Consider the following 18,715-nt stretch of genomic DNA (forward strand, 5'->3'; position numbering starts at 1 on the left):
AGCTATAAATGATCTGTCCAACACAGTGTTGTTATTTATGAAAATATTATCGATGCAGTTATAGTTAAGGAAAACAAGTTTTATCCTATCATAAACAGCCAGTTCAACATCTAAACCTAGGAGACAGTCCAACTCGCTTGGAGTTCCGCAACTGGTGGAATACAAATTGACAACTCTACAAGTATGCATTACTTATGCAATGAGTATACATGGGCAGAAGCAAATTCTCATGAAATGGTGGTAGGGAATTTTCAACACCAATTTAGTGTCAGTGTTATATGATCTTCACAGTCAGTTATTATTACCTGTCCACTTAAATGCATAAGTCTATTTGCATTTTCTTGAAGAAGAATTGCCGCAGCTATTTGAAGATGTTCCTCTAGCACTGAGATGCAAAATATTTCCAGCACAATGGCATGCCGCCCCACTCTTATGTGCCATTTCCACTCAATTAAATTCTCATTTCCCTGAGAAATGGATTGGTCATGGAGGACCACATCCCTGGCCACCGAGATCGCCTGATCTAATCCTTTGGATTTTTACATCTGCAGATGTATGAAAATTATTGTATACAAAACAAAAATATATTGTGAGGAATTAATTGTCTGCATTATGGATGCAGCTGAACAACTTGAGAAAACCCTCTTTTTAATGTAAAAACAGGTTTTACAAAACCCTGTTTTTTTACTACAATTTGTTGGTTTTCACCACAAATTTCTCAAAAACTACTCAGATACGGTTCTGGGATCTATTTTTTTTTTACTAAGAAATTACGAATTCTGCCCCTTAATTAACATCCCAAAAACATCAGTATTCCCTCATTTCACCGGGGTAGCTGAAATACAAGCAAAATCTTGCACCATAACTCGCAGATGAAGCACGTTAGGACATATTTTTATATAAATATTTTCCATTATTTTCACAAGTAGAATAGGGTATGAAAGTGCCAGGTAAATATATATTCTCCTGTCACTTTGATTGATCAAAGTGATTATTATTAAATATATATATATATATATATATATATATATATATATATATATATATATATATATTTTTAAAATCAATTCTTTTAAGAACCATACTCGTCTGTATTATATGCAAATATATTTATTTTATTTTTTTATTAGACCAACCAAGTACAGAATAAATGAATAAAGTAGGATGACTTACCTTATTCCACTACATATACAGGAATAAGCCTCCTATGTAATGTATCATCAGCTGCATTACATATTCATATATTCATCTCAAATTACATTAAAAACTTCACAAAATATAATAAACGTATCATTCATTTATTTATTTTATTTAAAATTTAAAACCTTTAATCTTTATATTTTAAGAATTTAAACTTTTATTCAGTTAAATTAAAAACAAAATTTATAAATATGAAAAATTAATTAAAATTAAAATTACATTAAAAATTAAATTGTAAAAATTTTTCACATATGTAAAAATGTGATATCATAGCATAAAATCAAATTAAAATTCAAAAATTAAAATTAAATTCAAGTAAAATAAATATGCATCTTGTCTATTTAACTGAACTTACTTTACTACACTGATTGAAATATATTAAATTATACATCACTATCAAAATAGATAGTGGTGGCATCTACTGCAGCTTTCATCATAATACTATCAACCTCATATACTGTCTGAAGGTTGATCATATTAAATTTATTTTTATGTTTATATATCTATATTATCTTTCTAAAATGTCTAATCCCTTATTATTTGTATTCATATTATATTTTTAATTTCCAGTATTTTTAAATTTGTTCTAATATTAAATATTGTATGTTTATTCTTAATCAGATGATCAGATACATTAGAGAAACCCAGATTACCTTTTTTATAATTTCTAAAGTGTTCCAAGAATCTAGCCTTAAAGGATCTAGTGGTCCTTTCCTATATAAAATGATCACAGTCATTACATTCAATTTTATAAATATCACTCAAATTATATAAATCAGATGAATCATAATGGTTATTACTGAATCTTGAAATCTGGGCAACATGCAATGCCATGACTGTTAATACCACAAAAACTATCCAACTGTTCTCGCTTTCCACAAAAGTACTGGCAATAAGTATGTCCTACAAGGGTCAAGCACTAGAAGAAAGCAATGTTTCTAAATACTTGGGAGTTATCCTGAGCCGACTCAGCTGGAAACCACATGTCAAACAATGCGTGGGAAGAGCAGTGAAAAGGACTTGTCTATTGAAAGACTCACTGCTGTGAAATGGGAAGCTAACCAGGAAGTGTTATTGATAACGTATAAAACGTACAGTAGACCAGTGCTGAAATACGGAAGTGAGGTGACGGTCACTGACAGTTCCACAACTGCATATTAGATGAACTTGTCCAAAACACTGCTCTGAGACTATAACTGGTGCTGATAAATCCACCCAGGTGGCAGCTATGGAGGCTCTTCATGTCCATCATGAATGAAGTGCACTGTGCTTCTGGGAACATTCAAGACGAGTGTATAAGCAACAGTGAGACAGTTATGAGCGAGCAACAAGCAGGCTAAAAACCCAAATTGCACCACTCACTGCATATAAGAACATATATGAGAAGTACAGCCTGACACCTGTAGATGTAACACCACTTAAAACCTATCAAGATTCTTTTGACCACCTGCCGCAAGCCAAATATAACTTAAAGTATCATCAACTGCCAAAGCACGCCTCTTACGAGGCGGAATTAAAACAGGCTGTACTCTAAATCATACATGAAGATTATCCAGAAAAGGAATGGTTACTCATTTATACAGACGGTTTATCAATACTGGGAACAGGTGAAACAGGAGCCATGTACTACTGCTGCCACTTCCAGAGGCATCTTGCAGTTGGCGCTTCGCAGAGCAATTATGATGGAGAAATTGCTGTGATTCAAGCAGCCACCGCCCAACTTGAAATCCTTTCCACATGACAGGCAGATTTCTTTGTTGATTCACAAGCAGCCGTTTGGAACCTGTCATGCAACACTATTACTGACTACACTAGAACTTTGGAGTGCAGGAAGACCTTAAACGAACTGGGATGTCAAGGCTGACAGTTGAAATTCCAATGGGTACCCAACCATGTTAACATATATGGTGATGAACTGGTTGACAAACTGGCAAACTTCTCTGCCTCAGCTGTCTAGTACTTCTTCTCTTGAATCAGCCAAAGTGCAAATAAACTCTGCAGTCAATAAATGGATTAATGGATTGGCAAAAACCACAAAGGATCAGCAGCAGGCAAGAAGTGGGAGAGCCTTATCAACATGGCCCTATAAGCTACAGCTTACAGGTAGGGTAGCCTCCCTCGAGCAGTCAGTGTTGCTGCATTTAGATTAAAAACCGAACATGACTAACTGGCCTCACACCTACATCAGATATGGGTTTTGACCTCTCCAGCATGCCAACTCTGCGGCCACAAAACTATGGATGCAGATCATCTGGGGACCTGCAGAGCTCTGGACCACTCGCAGAGGGATGATGAAGGCCCCGTTTACACAGAAGCTCGTCTATACTGGTCAGCGTGTCACAAACTAGTTCAATAACCAAGAGTGGATGTTGGCTAGTAAGTAAGTAGTTAATTATGTTTATTACTTATTAGGTGTTTTATTATGTGGTTATTTGCCTGGTACATGAGTTTAAATTTATTATTATCATAAACTTTTGTAATATGTTCAACTATTTTATCAGTATATACATATTTTAAATATACATTGTCAACTTATTGTGTGCTGTTTAATGATATTAAATGTATAATATTTTTAATTTTTGACATTGTGTATTAAGTATATTATGTACTAAAAAATTATCTTAACCATTATATACAGCAATTTGTTTTATAATACCTATTTCTTTGTACTCACACACACACACACAGGATGTGTTATGAAGTTCTCTTGGAATTTCATAACCTATTATTCTTGTGAAAATAATGGAGAACATTCATATAAACATGGGTCTGGAAACACTCTGTAAGCCAATTATGCCTGTTGAAATATTTCACCTCGATTTCTGGTGAAAGAGTGAAATAAAGTCATTCTGAAATTCTAGGAAACAAAATTAATTGGTAACCTTGATGTTTTCTAATGTTTTTGTCCTGGGAAATCAAATAAAACAGTTTCCAGAATTTATCTCCAGTATTTTTCATAATATCCAAAATAAAACAGAAAAATTTGTTGTCCAGTTACGTTTGTAATACAGGAATTACATAAATGACTAAATTACATAAATGATAAATGACTTACAAATGCCTAAAATTTATTATCAAAACTTGTAGCAAATTTAATTCTGAGAAAATTGATATAAAATAGCCCAATAAAAAATAAACACAAGTTCAAGAAATTTGAATTTATTAGTGACACTTACCATATGAAAGCAAAAGGATTACATGTACAAAGAATGTTTGCTTTCCTGGAAAGTACATTGAGTCAGAAAGTAGTGTTGTATTAATGATAAAAATAAAAAGCCAGTACTAATGTTATTCAGGCAGTAAAGTTTATGTATCTTTCTCACATTTACTATCAAATTGAAAGTTTGGAAAATTATGATTTTGTAAGTGGGTAATGCAAAAATCAACTTGCCAACAATGCATTTTATGTTGTGTCATTAGTGCATTGCATGTTCTGTGTTACTGTTGTGAATAGTGTTACTATTGTAACAATACTACAATAACAATACTTAGTAGTAACAATACTACTTGTTACTATTGCATGTTCTGTGTTACTGTTGTTGTCAGTACAGTGTAGTTTAATTAAGTTTATATCTGTGTATTTTAATTGGAGTCATACTGCAGCAATGCCTTTGTTATTTATGACTAAGGAGTATCTTAGGGGTGTGTGATAGAAATACAACTGCTGTTGCAGAATTGGACTATTAATTCTCCCAGGAAGTCTGAATTCCAAAATGTAATTGGAATCACTGAAGAAACAATTGTCGTTACTATTAGATGTTCCATTACCATCAAGATGCCGTATTGGCAAAATTAATGAGTCATTTCCAGGGGGGGGGGGGTGCCCATAGCGAGCCACACTCCTGGCCATCAAGATCACCTGATCTAACACTTAGATATTTGTGTGTGGGGTTGGACGAAAAGTATTATGTACAAGAAAAAAATTCATACATTTAAAGAGTTGATTGCTCGCATTACAGATGCCGCTGCACAAATTAAGGATAGTCTTGCAGAATTGCAGAGAGAAACATTAATAATACAAAACCTTGCAGCCAAATTTATTGAATTAGAAGGGCAGGTTTTTTAAAATTTACTATAAACTTCACTAAATATATCGATTACATTTTAATTTTTTTAACAATTATTTAATAAGCAATAAAAACATATTTCTTGAACTTGTATTTGGTTTTTATTGGGCTGTTTTATATTGATTTTCTCAGAATTGAATTTTGTACAAATTTTGATAATAAATTTTATACAATTAATAGTCAAAGTTTTTATATTACTAATGTAAAAAAGCGTGTTTCTAAACAACAGATTTTCTGTTTCAGTTGGATATTGTAAAACCTTCTGGAGATATGGTTCTGGAACCTGTTTTATTCAATTTGTCAAGTCAATAATCAAAAGAAACCATGAAGTTTCCTAAAATTTCAGTATAGTTTTATTTCACTCTATCCAGGAGAAACAGGGTGAAATCTTTTGCTAGCCTTTATTCGCTAACGGAGTGTTTCCGCATCCTATTAATATGAACTTTTTTCATTATTTTTGCTAACAGAATGAGCTTAGTAAGTACCGGTAACACTACCTGAATCATCCTGTGCATATATATAAAAACTAACATTTTATGTTTCATCCTGAAAGTGAGATATAAATTCACTGATTATTTATAAATACAACAGTTTTTTTTTTAATACTTAATTTTTTTTCAATTTTTGTTGAAGTGGTAAAAGCGTTTTCACTACCTCGTCATGTATTAAGGCTTGTGGTGGCTCTTCAGAGTTTCTGTGGTAATTTAGTTGACTCTTTATTACATTTATATATTAATTATAAATTGAATACACTGCTGGTACCTCCAAGACTTGCACATCTTATTAATTTACTGCAACGTAAGTAATGTATTGATCAATCATCATCTATAACAATTTTTCATGTACATTTATCTTTTTTTCACTGTCTTCTTCCAAGCCATTTTTTAGTATCATGTTACTGTAAAGAATTATTACAGCGTTAATGGAGATAAGAATAAATTAATATTTAATGTTGTTTCATATGTAAATAAGTATGTTTTCTGGACATATGTACGTCCTGCGAGCTTGCTTCCAAATTAAAAAAAAAAAGAATATTTAATTTGAAAAGCTCATTGTAGAATCAATATAAAATAAAAGCTCAATCACAAAACAATTCAAATTAAGGGGGGAACAACGAAAAAATATACTAGGGCTATGTAGTCTGATCACATGTATATTATTAAAATTAAAAAAAATAATTAACATTAACAATACGAAAAATAATTTTTTAACATAAATTGAACATATTAAGCATATCAAAATTATATGGAATCATATATTTTTGAATCATATATATGGAATCATAGAAAACACATTTCCACACTACTCGTCTGTCATATTTAAAAAATATATAAAATAACGTAATTAACGCTAACAATACAAGAAAATAATTTTTTTTTAACATTAGTTAAACATATTATTTATATCAGAATTATATGGAATCATATATTTTGAATCATATCATTAATTTTTCTCTTCATATACATAAGGATACTTTCCTGCACATATAAAAATAATGATGACCTCGGTTCGAATACACCTGTTTACCCAGTCTCACTGTCCTGTCTCATCGAACAAAGAACACATCACCACTTCCGTGCGAGCCAATTCAAATCACGTCTCCACTCCATGACTGCTAAATTCACACTAGCCCCGAAACAAAGAATATCAGTCTGGCTTCCCCCGCCTGACGCTCGTTCGTATTTTATGCACGTACACACTTTTTTCTGAGAAAGTATATGCACTCACCAGTACACGATGATATCACCGTCTGGCTATCCAGACCATGTCATACATCAAAAAACAAAGTTATGTAATACAATTTCTTATCAAACTAATTACGTTTATTTAACGATTAAAATAATATAATACTATTGCCTATTCTCTGTTTTTAATATCAGCTAAGCCAAGTGAATATTAACTACTTTTGAAAATATTGAAACTTTTTTCTTTATGACATAATATATATATCGTTCGTAACCAACAAAATTTAGAATGGTTACAGTCCTTCATCTTATTTTTAATGAAATATCTTTTAACATAGTAATATTTTCACTTGAAGTGATTTGGATTATATTAAGCTCATTGAAGATAATAAACTTCTGATTAGTTAAAAATCAATTGTTTTTTTGTTTAAAGATTTACACAATTCTGGAGGATATGTGAGATTTAGGGATACAAGATCCTCAAAAATTTAGATCCTTTACAAGGACTATTTTCTCACAAGTGTTATGTGAAAGACCATACCACAATCTATTTATGTGTACCATTAATTGATTCAGAGATCTACTTCATTGCATCAGTCTTCATTGGTTATATTTCAGAACCAATCATTTGATGATAAATAGCATAAAAATATGTAGTAAATCTGAAATGAAGGAAATCATGGATATTTAGGAAAATCGATTGATCATTTTTTTGGATAAGATTTATGAGGTCTGTAAATAAAGTATTGAGACTGGTTCAGAAAAACTTTTTATAATCCAATTACATGAACTCTATCACCTTCGAAATAGTTCCCGTGGAAAGTCACGCAATGCTTCAAATGGTTTTCTCACTCTTCATAGTAGTGTTGGAACTAAGAAACTGGAATATCCTTCAGATGGTCAGTTACATTTTTCATTTTTTATGTTTTTTACTGTTCCAAAATGGTGTCCTTTGAGGTGTTTTTTTAAAGTCAGTTTCAGAAGAAGGTCGCAGGGACTCAAGTCAGGCGGTTAAGGAATTACAGAAATGTTTTTCTTTGCCAAAACCTCATTAATTGAGAGTGCTTTGTGACAAGGTGCATTGTCGTGAGGCAGCATCCAGTTGTCTTTGATGGCTGGTCTCACGTGGGCTACTCTTTTCTGCAGTCTTTTAAGAATTTCTCTGTAAACATATTGATTTACAGTCTGTTTTGTAGGCAAAAACTCCTTATGGGCAATGCCATTACTATCGATGAAACAAATTAGCATGATTTTGATTTTTGGTTTACTCATTTTTGCTTTTTTGAGACGTAGTGAGTTTGAAGTGTGCCACTCCTTGCTCTGGCGTTTTGTTTCTGGGTTGTACCCAAATATCCAAGATTCATCACCAGTAATAACATTTTGTAGAAAATCAGGATCAGTTTCAATTTGTCCTAGAAGATCGCGGCACACTTCCACCCTGTTGTTTTTTTGTTCAATAGTGAGGTTTTTTGGGACCAATTTTGCACAAACTTTTTTCATGTTCAATTTGTTTGTCAAAGTTTTATGGACAGACTGTGGTATGGTTCAAATTCAATTTTTCTGCAATCATTCTGGCAGTTAATCACCTGTTGTACCATATCAAGTCTCTGATTCACTCAACTTTGTCGTCACTTTTTGACATTAATGGCCTTCCAGAACATGGATCGTCTGCAACTGATTCCCGGCCATCTGAAAATGCCTTTAAACCACCTAAAAACCTGGACTCATGATAGAGCATCATCTCCATACACCCTTTTCAATTTTGAAAATGTTTCAGCATTCTCATAGAGTTTAACATGAAACTTAATTGTACAACATTGCTCATAATTAGTATCACTCAGTTTTGTAACGCACAATAAAAACTCATTTCATGAAAAGTTTGTTTACGTCTAACGTGGCAACAATAGACTAAAAAATATTAATACCTAATATTAATCAACTGTTCATATAACCATATGTTTACTAGTAACTTTACAGTATTGCCACTTTGGCTGCCAAAAAAAACTAGTCTCATTACTTTATTTACAGACATCGTATAGTGTACTTTCTGTAAAACTGAAAAATAGATAATTCATTCAGATTATTCTAAAATGAAAATGCATCTGTACCTTAATTTTGTTTTAGATATCACAACATTTTTTTTATTTCAGCTTTTATGTCTGCATAGGATATCTTTAGTAAGTCCAAGTCTTGTTGAAGGGACTGTTCAGGCCTTGCATTCAAACTCCTCCTTAATGCTTTTTCAAATCTCAGTACTTTTTCATATATGTTCTGAACTCCGTGCCCTTTGAGGACTATGAAGTGAGTGTTTTTGTCCTTGATTTTTTGTTTAATTTTATCGTTTGTATGGTGTAAGGCCAATTTACTTCAGATCTTCTCTTATTTCTTTGATCCATCTGCACCTGTCTAGGTGTTTTTCAACTTGAAGTTGTACTGTAACAGTTGTTTCAGAAGTCCTCATAATGTGTCCAAAGAATTTTAGTCTCTTACACATGGTACCAGTAATGGGTTCTAACTCTTTGTACATGATTTTGTTGGGCACAATTCAATTCACCACTGCCCGTCTTTCTGGTAGTTTTTATTGATGCAGGTTCTTGCAATTCTTTTGATCTTCTGGAATCTGTCAGTCTTTGATTTGTTCGTTCAGGTGGAGGAGTGTTTCTGTTGCATATGTGGTTTCTGATTTTATAACTGTGTTTTATTATCTTGTTTTTGCGTTTATGGATAGACATTTTTTACTGTGTAGGTAGGTGTATCAGGTTAATTTTTGAGCTTTAGATAGTATGTTTGGGTTGAGCTTTTATTATTAGCTTGTTTGAATTGAGGTTTTTTCATTTAGATTGTTATTATTTCTCCAAGGTATTTAAATTGGGTTACTATTTTGACTTTACTACTGTTTATGTTTTCTTTTTTTAAGTGTGTTGGTTGTTGGTTTTTGGGCATAATTTCTGCCTTTCGAATGGTATTTTGAGGTTAATTTTATTTGCAATGTTCTCATATCTGTGTTTTAACTTCGTCGATGTCATTTTCTAGTGATGCCAAGTCATCATCGAAACCAAGGCAGTTTGTTTTGATTTTTTGGCTTATTTTTATTTTTGGGGGACATTTTTTGAGCTGTTCCCTCATTACCATTTCCAGAGCACAGTTGAACAGTAGTGGTGAAGGTTCATCACCTTGGCACAGTCCTGTTTTGATCTCAAATGGTTCTGAGAGTTTGCTTCTGAATTTCACTTTTAACTTGTGTTTGTGAGGGTCAGTTTTATCATGTTTATTAATTTTGGATGTAGTTCAAGGTGTCTTAGAAATCTTAGTAGGATTCTCTGTGGATGCAATCGTATTCTTTTTTGAAGTCTACAAATGTTATCACCATGTCGCTTCTTTTATTTCTGTTGTAATCTATTACCTCCTCTATGAATCATGAGACCTTGCCATTGGTGAGGGGGCTTGAGTGCTCAGGGATACAGAGTAGCTGGACCGAAGGTGCAACCATATCGAAGAGGTATCTGTTGAGAGCCAGACTAAGGAATGATTCCTGAAAGAGGGCAGCAGCTCTTTCAGTAGTTGTTAGGGGCGTGAGTCAGAATGACTTAAACGGCCATATCAACATCACTCAGTCCTCTGAGTACTGCACAGCTGAAAGCAATGGAAAACTACAGCTGCTTTTTTTCCAAGAAAATGTAGTTCTCTGCATTTTCATATAGCAATGATGGAGGCGCCTTCCTTGGTAAAATATTCCGGAGGTAAACTAGTCCCCCGTTCTGATCTCCGGGTGGGGACTACTAAGGAAGGGGTCACCAGAAATTAAAATATAACATTCTACGAGTCGGAGTGTGGAATGTTAGAAGTTTAAAAAAGGTTGGTAGGCTAGAAAATTTAAAAAGGGAAATGGATAGGATAAATGTGGATGTAGTAGGAATTAGTGAGGTTCGGTGGGAAGAGGAAGGCGACTTTTGGTCAGGTGATTTTAGAATAATTAACTCAGCTTCAAATAATGGGCAGGCAGGAGTAGGTTTCATAATGAACAAGAAGATAGGAAAGAGAGTAGAGTTTTTCAAAACGCATAGCGATAGAATCATTGTAATAAGGATAAAATCAAAATCTAAACCGACAACGATTGTTAACGTTTATATGCCTACAAGCGCCCATGATGATGAGGTAGAGTGTGTATACGAAGAGATTGATGAAGCAATTAAACACGTAAAAGGAGATGAAAATTTAATAATAGTTGGAGATTGGAATGCAAGCATTGGAAAAGGCAAGGAAGGAAATATAGTGGGTGAATACGGGCCGGGCAAAAGGAATGAAAGAGGGGACCGACATATAGAGTTTTGCACAAAGTATAATTTAGTAATTGCCAACACCCAATTTAAAATCATAATAGAAGAATATACACTTGGAAAAAGCCAGGTGATACTGCAAGGTATCAGATAGATTATATCATGGTTAAGCAAAGATTTAGAAATCAACTCGTTGACTGCAAAACTTACCCTGGAGCACACATTGATAGCGACCATAATTTGGTGATAATGAAATGTAGATTGGGGTTTAAAAACCTGAAGAAAAGGTGTCGGATGAATCAGTGGAATTTAGAGAAGCTTGAGGAAGAGGAGGTAAAGAAGATTTTTGAGGAGGACATCGCAAGAGGTCTGAGTAAAAAAGATAAGGTAGAAAATGTAGAAGAAGAATGGGAGAATGTTAAAAGGAAATTCTTAAATCAGCAAAGCAAACTTAGGCGGAATAAAGAGAACTGGTAGAAAACCTTGGGTTTTAGACAATATATTGCAGCTGATGGATGAACGTAGAAAATATAAGAATGCTAGTGATGAAGAAAGTAAAAGGAACTATCGGCAATTAAGAAATGCTATAAACAGGAAGTGCAAACTGGCGAAAGAAGAGTGGATTAAAAAAAAGTGTTCAGAAGTGGAAAGAGAAATGAACATTGGTAAAATAGACTGAGCATACAGGAAAGTTAATGAAAATTTTTGGGTACATAAATTAAAATCTAATAATGTGTTAAACAAAGATGGTACACCAATGTATAATACGAAAGGTAAAGTCGATAGATGGGTGGAATATATTGAAGAGTTATACGGAGGAAATGAATTAGAAAATGGTGTTATAGAGGAAGAAGAAGTTGGTGAGGATGAAATGGGAGAAACAATACTGAGATCTGAATTTAAGAGAGCATTACAAGATTTAAATGGCAGAATGGCTCCTGGAATAGACGGAATACCTGTAGAATTACTGCGCAGTGCAGGTGAGGAAGCTATTGATAGATTATACAAACTGGTGTGTAATATTTATGATAAAGGGGAATTTCCGTCAGACTTCAAAAAAAGTGTTATGGTCATGATACTAAAGAAATCAGGGGCAGATAAATGTGAAGAATACAGAACAATTAGTTTAACTAGTCATGCATAAAAAATCTTAACTAGAATTCTATACAGAAGAATTGAGAGGAGAGTGGAAGAAGTGTTAGGAGAAGACCAATTTGGTTTCAGGAAAAGTATAGGGACAAGGGAAGCAATTTTAGGCCTCAGATTAATAGTAGAAGGAAGATTAAAGAAAAACAAACCAACATACTTGGCGTTTATAGACCTAGAAAAGGCTTTTGATAACGTAGACTGGAATAAAATGTTCAGCATTTTAAAAAAATTAGGGTTCAAATACAGAGATAGAAGAACAATTGCTAACATGTACAGGAACCAAACAGCAACAGTAATAATTGAAGAACATAAGAAAGAAGCCGTAATAAGAAAGGGAGTCCGACAAGGATGTTCCCTATCTTCGTTACTTTTTAATCTTTATATGGAACTAGCAGTTAATGGTGTTATAGAACAATTTAGATTCGGAGTAACAGTACAAGCTGAAAAGATAAAGATGCTACGATTTGCTAATGATATCATTACTATATAGTAATTCTGGCCAAGAGTAAAAAGGATTTAGAAGAAACAATGAACGGCATAGATGAAGTCCTGCGCAAGAACTATCGCATGAAAATAAACAAGAACAAAACAAAAGTAATGAAATGTAGTAGAAATAACAAAGATGGACCACTGAATGTGAAAATAAGAAGAGAAAAGATTATGGAGGTAGAAGAATTTTGTTATTTGGGAAGTAGAATTACTTTCCAAGTAACAAAATTTTAGGAAAAATGTTAGGAAAAGATTTTTGAAAGTATATGTTTGGAGTGTTGATTTATATGGAAGTGAAACTTGGACAATCAGAGTATCTGAGAAGAAAAGATTAGAAGCTTTTGAAATGTGGTGCTATAGGAGAATGTTAAAAATCAGATGGGTGGATAAAGTGACAAATGAAGAGGTATTAGGTAGGTAGAGGTATTATTAGGTATTATAGATGAAGAAAGAAGCATTTGGAAAAATATAGTTAAAAGAAGAGACAGACTTATAGGCCACATACTAAGGCATCCTGGAATAGTCGCTTTAATATTGGAAGGACAGGTAGAAGGAAAAAATTGTGTAGGCAGGCCACGTTTGGAATACGTAAAACAAATTGTTAGGGATGTAGGATGTAGAGGGTATACTGAAATGAAACGACTAGCACTAGATAGGGAATCTTGGAGAGCTGCATCAAACCAGTCAAATGACTGAAGACAAAAAAAAAAGTAATCCATTATTAGCTTGAGACCCATGATCTGGTCTGAACAGCTTCTCTAGGGTCTGAAACCTCCCTAGTATTCTAGTTCTTTCACAGAAACATTTATTACACAGATAAATTTTACGTTTTATCAATATTACGATTTACAGTCAATTTTATATATGTCTTGTGGATTATATCAGACAATTTTATAATATGAAAATTTTGAATCTCGGAATATTATCTTGCTAAAGACTAAATTGATTAGGCTTGTTAATATCAATTCTTGAGATACTTTTTTTATACAGTAGGTTTGTTTTTTCAGCAACTAGAAAGTGCACCTATATCCACCCACCGGGTTCATCTAGTGGTAAACTTGTAATCGCAAATCAGCTGATGTAAAAGTCGAGAGTTCTAAGGTTCAAATCCTAGTAAAGGCAGTTACTTTTATATGGATTTGAATACTAGATTGTGGTTGCTGGTGTTCTTTGATAATGCTGGCTGTTATAGGCGGTTATAGAACAATCTCGCGGGAGGCAGTCTGTGTTATAGCCTGACCAAACCAATAGGTATGTTGGTTAATGAGCTTAAGGAACGCTACATTTCCAGGGTAAATAACCTATTGATGTCAGAACGAAAGCAGGAGATTGAAGACCGGGGCCTTGCGTCTTGGCAGGTCAGGTTGGACGAATCCCCTACAGGTTGCTATACACATGGTATATTTCCTATAGTGTCTGATTTAGGTATGATTGCTTTGGTCTCCCCCAATCAGTATATCACATGGATTCGAGTCAATGCCTGGATTGTGGGACTGATGATACAGTGGATCACGCCCTCTACATCTATCCCTGATACAAGGTCAAACATTCACGTGCTATTAGGGGACCTGAGAAAATACATTCCTTTCTGGGTCCTCATATTAACTGGATGATCCGAGAGTAATGGTCTATAGTGGCTGGTTTTCTTCGTGCCCTTGCGGTGTGTACGTTTGTAGAGGGAGTTTAATCGAGATACTCAATTGTGGTAGGATCCCGGATGGTTAGGGTTTCGGCTTAGACATTGGATTGGTTGGAGGTAGGCACATTGGCATTGCCATGGTTATATTGGTATTGTTTGTGATTTGCTTTGGGGCTTCCGCTGTTGGGGGTGACTGTGCCGCCAGGGTATGTTAACCCATGTGACCAGGGGTGTGGCTTCCCTCCACTGGTGGCGGTCATGATCATGACTTGGTAATGCCACGCGAGACATTATGATGGGACCGGGTAGGGGTGCGGGGTTTGTCCCCGACTCCTGCACGTGTGCGTACCTGACTTAATTGGGTATAGGTCTGAATTTCTATATTGCGTAAATCATAATTTTGATTGGTATGAGTGTAGCACTTATTAAACTTTAAACTCGTTCATTTTCTGAGGCTTTCATAGTCACGAACGGTATTGTCAAATCTTTACTAGGCGCGGACTTCACGCTTCTGCGGTTTTGGTCAGTTAGTTTGAGGGAATCATGTTAGGTTGGATGTGAAGATGTCCATTTGAGGCCTACATGAAGGTGAAATTTGATTTATATTTTACTGATGCAAATGTCTGCTGAGGCATTTTCTTAGATGTAATCAGTTAGAGGGTCTACAGACAACGTCTGGTAAAGCCCCTGAGGGCTTGGAATGGAGGGGGTGGTATGGCGACCAGTAACATCACAAGGTGGGTGTCTTACCCCTACGGGGTTGGGATGGTATTGTTTGACGATTAGGTTTTAATTAACCACAAACCTCAGGAATGGTCGACCTGAGACTACACTTCATTTACTTTCATGTATATCATCCTCACTCATCATCTGAAGTAATACTTTACGGTGGTTCTGGAGGCTAATCAGAAAAAGAAACCTATTGTAACCTCCTTGTAAAAGAGATTGTGGAAAGACTGTCTTTCCAGCTGCAAGATGTCCTAGAACTTGTTATGTAAACTTGTCTTGAACAAAAGGTCATGCTAGCCTTTCTTGAGAAATTGTCTATGTATTATTTTTTTTTTTTGTGGGTAATGTTAAAATTATCTTGTTGGATTTTTAAAGTGTTTGAATTTAAACAGATTTCTTCTGACACCTACAATCTATCTGCTAACAAGGAGCCCAGTGGAAAATTTCAATTTTTTGAAACCTATTTTTTAGAGATATGGTAATGATTGAAAATGTGGTATTTTTTGTGCATGTTCGTTTATGTAAAACCATATTTTTAAATTGCTCATTACCAAATGATAGCAGTAGAGTTTTTATAAAATAATAATCTCTGAGAAACAACTATGATAGAAACTCAACAATTCAGATTCACTGGACCCACACTTAGTTTGAGTCGGCAAAAACCTGCAATAACCAATGAAAAAATTTGGCTTACCTTATTGTCACATTAATTTTTCATCTGTTCAGTAAACAAAATTAATTAGCTGTTAGAACATTCAAACAAATTGATTTTTTAGTGGATTATCTTAATGAAACTTAAAATAAAATTATAATTTATTATACTCACTGTAGGCTAATCCAGGATGAAGTGAAATGTTTAGAGAAAAATAACTATTTTTAGAAACTATATTCTCTTATCTGTAATATTTCATTAGCATACCCAGACTCTCACTTATTAATTTTTTTATATAGCACTATTGAATTATTTATTTTTTTTAATTATTTTTCGGAAGTAAGAGAATTAGCTTCAAATCATTTATTTTCACCTTTGGGGTTGAATATTTTTAGTAGGTGCTAGGCTGTAATTGAGCATCCTTGCAAATGTTTAATTTCCTAAGATCAGTATTCAGGAGATGCTCCGATGCAGGAGTTATACTTCACATTTATGTATTTAAATTTGGTAGTATATAGTTAATAAAATGTGTTTATGAAATTAAATATATTTTACATCTGTGTAGGAAGTATGAATTTATAGATTTGAAACAAAATAAAAAACCAGAGATATAGGAAAGTTTTTAACATGTAACCATAATATCCAAGGGGAATTTAAAGTATTTAATTAATATATAAGTTAATTAATGAATAATATAGTCATCATAACTTCAAGCACAGTAATCATTGTCTAACTGATATAAGTTTGAATGAGCATGTATATGAAAAAAGTGGAAGACAAATTAAAACATTTCAGTAAATGAAAAGTAATTTTTATACTATTATTTCAGGAGGGAAATTAAAGAAAATATCTAGAGAATAATCATTCTGGAGAAATGCAGTTAATTTAAAAAAATTAGAGTTTTATCATATTTTTAAGAGAAAAAGACTAGTGGCGCAATGCCTATACAAGTAACATAACCAGGTTGGAAATATATATTTAATAGTGATTTTAAAGTGATTATATTTATATTAATTTTTTTATGTTGCTTTACAGATACCATATTTGAATCACGAAATCCTATAAATCGCTCTCAAGTATCTGTAACTGCTGAATGTTTGATCAATGAAGCTGGATGGTTAACAAAGCATATTTATCTTGCATTGTACACTGCTCTTCAAAATCCATTACAAAATAAACAGGTATTGTTAACATTTTCATGTACAAATAACTAACTAATAAAGTTTTATACAATTAAGTTGTATGTAAAATTAAAATTTCCATTCTATTTTTCTAATAACTTTTCCTACATACTTTGAGAAATATTTCTTTTATTTTGCTTATCACTTTTTTCTTGTTGTAGCTTTCTTTCTATGTTATATTTTACTCATTTATATATTTAATTTCTTTCAATTATTATATTTGTTTTTATTACCATTTTCAAAGGTTCTATTGTATTTGGTTTATTTACAAGTATAAAATATTATTTTAATTAAGGTAGTATGAAGCACTGAAGAGAAGCGAATGTATCCATGCCATTTTTTAATTAATTTAGTCTGGATACACCTTAGCATATATATATATTAACAAGACATATTTTACTTAAAAATATTATCTTTATTAATCTCTTGGGTTAACCACCAATCAACTATACAAACTTATAAATTAAATTCACTACATTGAACTTAAAATTCTCTAAGCTTCCTCAGGTACAGATTCATACACATATAATACAGAATTCTCTTGCATACTGTATGCAAGATTGGTTAACCCAAGAGATTAATAAAGATAATATTTTTAAGTAAAATATCCCTTGTTATATTATATTTAATTCTATCCAGTCAGAAGGAAAATAAACTTAAATAAATAAAGTACATTTAAGTTAATATATATATATATATATATATATATATATATATATACGAGGTGCGACAATAAAGTAATGAGACTGATGTGAAAAAAAATGTTGCTTACCGTTATAGTCATGTTTAGTGTTGTCTCCTTCAAAGAAGTTCCCCTCTGATTGCACACACTTATTCCAGCGCTTCTGCCATTGATGGTAACATTTCTGGAACTCATCTTCTGTAATATCCTCCAAGACCCTCGTCACAGCTTTTTGGACATCTTGTGTTGTTTGAAAATGGTGTCCCTTGACCGCCATTTTGACTCTTGGAAATGGAAAAAAGTCGCACGGAGCGATATCTGGTGAATAAGGTGGCTGTGATAGTACTGAAATTTGTTTTGAGGTTAAAAATTGCTATACTGACAAGAGCAGTATGGGATGCGCATTATCGTGATGCAGAATCCAATTATCAGCAACGTTGGCATGGACATGAAGAACTCGTTTACGAAGTCTTTCTAAAATTTCTTTGTAGAAATATTGGTTAACTGTTTGTCCAGGAGGCACCCACTCTTTATGAACAATTCCCTTGGAATCGAAGAAGCACACAAGCATGCATTTCACTTTTGACTTTGACATGTGAGCTTTTTTTGATCTGGGTGATCCCTTTGAGCACCATTGCGAACTTTGGCGTTTTGTCTCTGGATCGTATTGAAAAAACCAACCTACATCACCAGTGATAACACGGCTCAACAAATCTGGATTGATTTCCGTTTGCTCTAACAGATCGACTGCCACATTTTTCTGTGTTTCTCGCTGTTGTTGTGTAAGATTTTTGGGGACCATTTTTGCACAAATCTTTCTCATACCAAGATCTTCAGTTAATATTAGACGAACCGTTTCTCAATTGATGTTGAGTTCTTCTGCAATCATTTTCACGGATAATCTTCGATCAGATCGTACAATTTCACGCACCCTGGTCAAGTTGACATCTGTCCGTGAGGTTGAT

General features: G+C 33.5%; 1 protein-coding gene across 6 annotated transcripts in view; it reads left to right on the forward strand.

Annotated features, from left to right (window-relative positions):
* LOC142328710 (sorting nexin-14-like) overlaps window positions 1–18,715 on the forward strand; it is a 106,061-nt gene that overhangs the window by 58,197 nt on the left and 29,149 nt on the right. For 5 of the 6 annotated variants that reach the window (XM_075372648.1, XM_075372644.1, XM_075372646.1 and 2 more), the window contains 2 exons: window positions 5,901–6,065; window positions 16,923–17,068. In XM_075372648.1, coding sequence (XP_075228763.1) covers window positions 5,901–6,065; window positions 16,923–17,068 — 311 coding nt within the window. The remainder of the gene's footprint in view (window positions 1–5,900; window positions 6,066–16,922; window positions 17,069–18,715) is intronic. The other variant, XM_075372649.1, reaches the window with a different exon arrangement.

Source organism: Lycorma delicatula, chromosome 8 (genome assembly GCF_047948215.1).
Source record: "Lycorma delicatula isolate Av1 chromosome 8, ASM4794821v1, whole genome shotgun sequence".
Classification (NCBI taxonomy): Eukaryota; Metazoa; Arthropoda; class Insecta; order Hemiptera; family Fulgoridae; genus Lycorma; species Lycorma delicatula.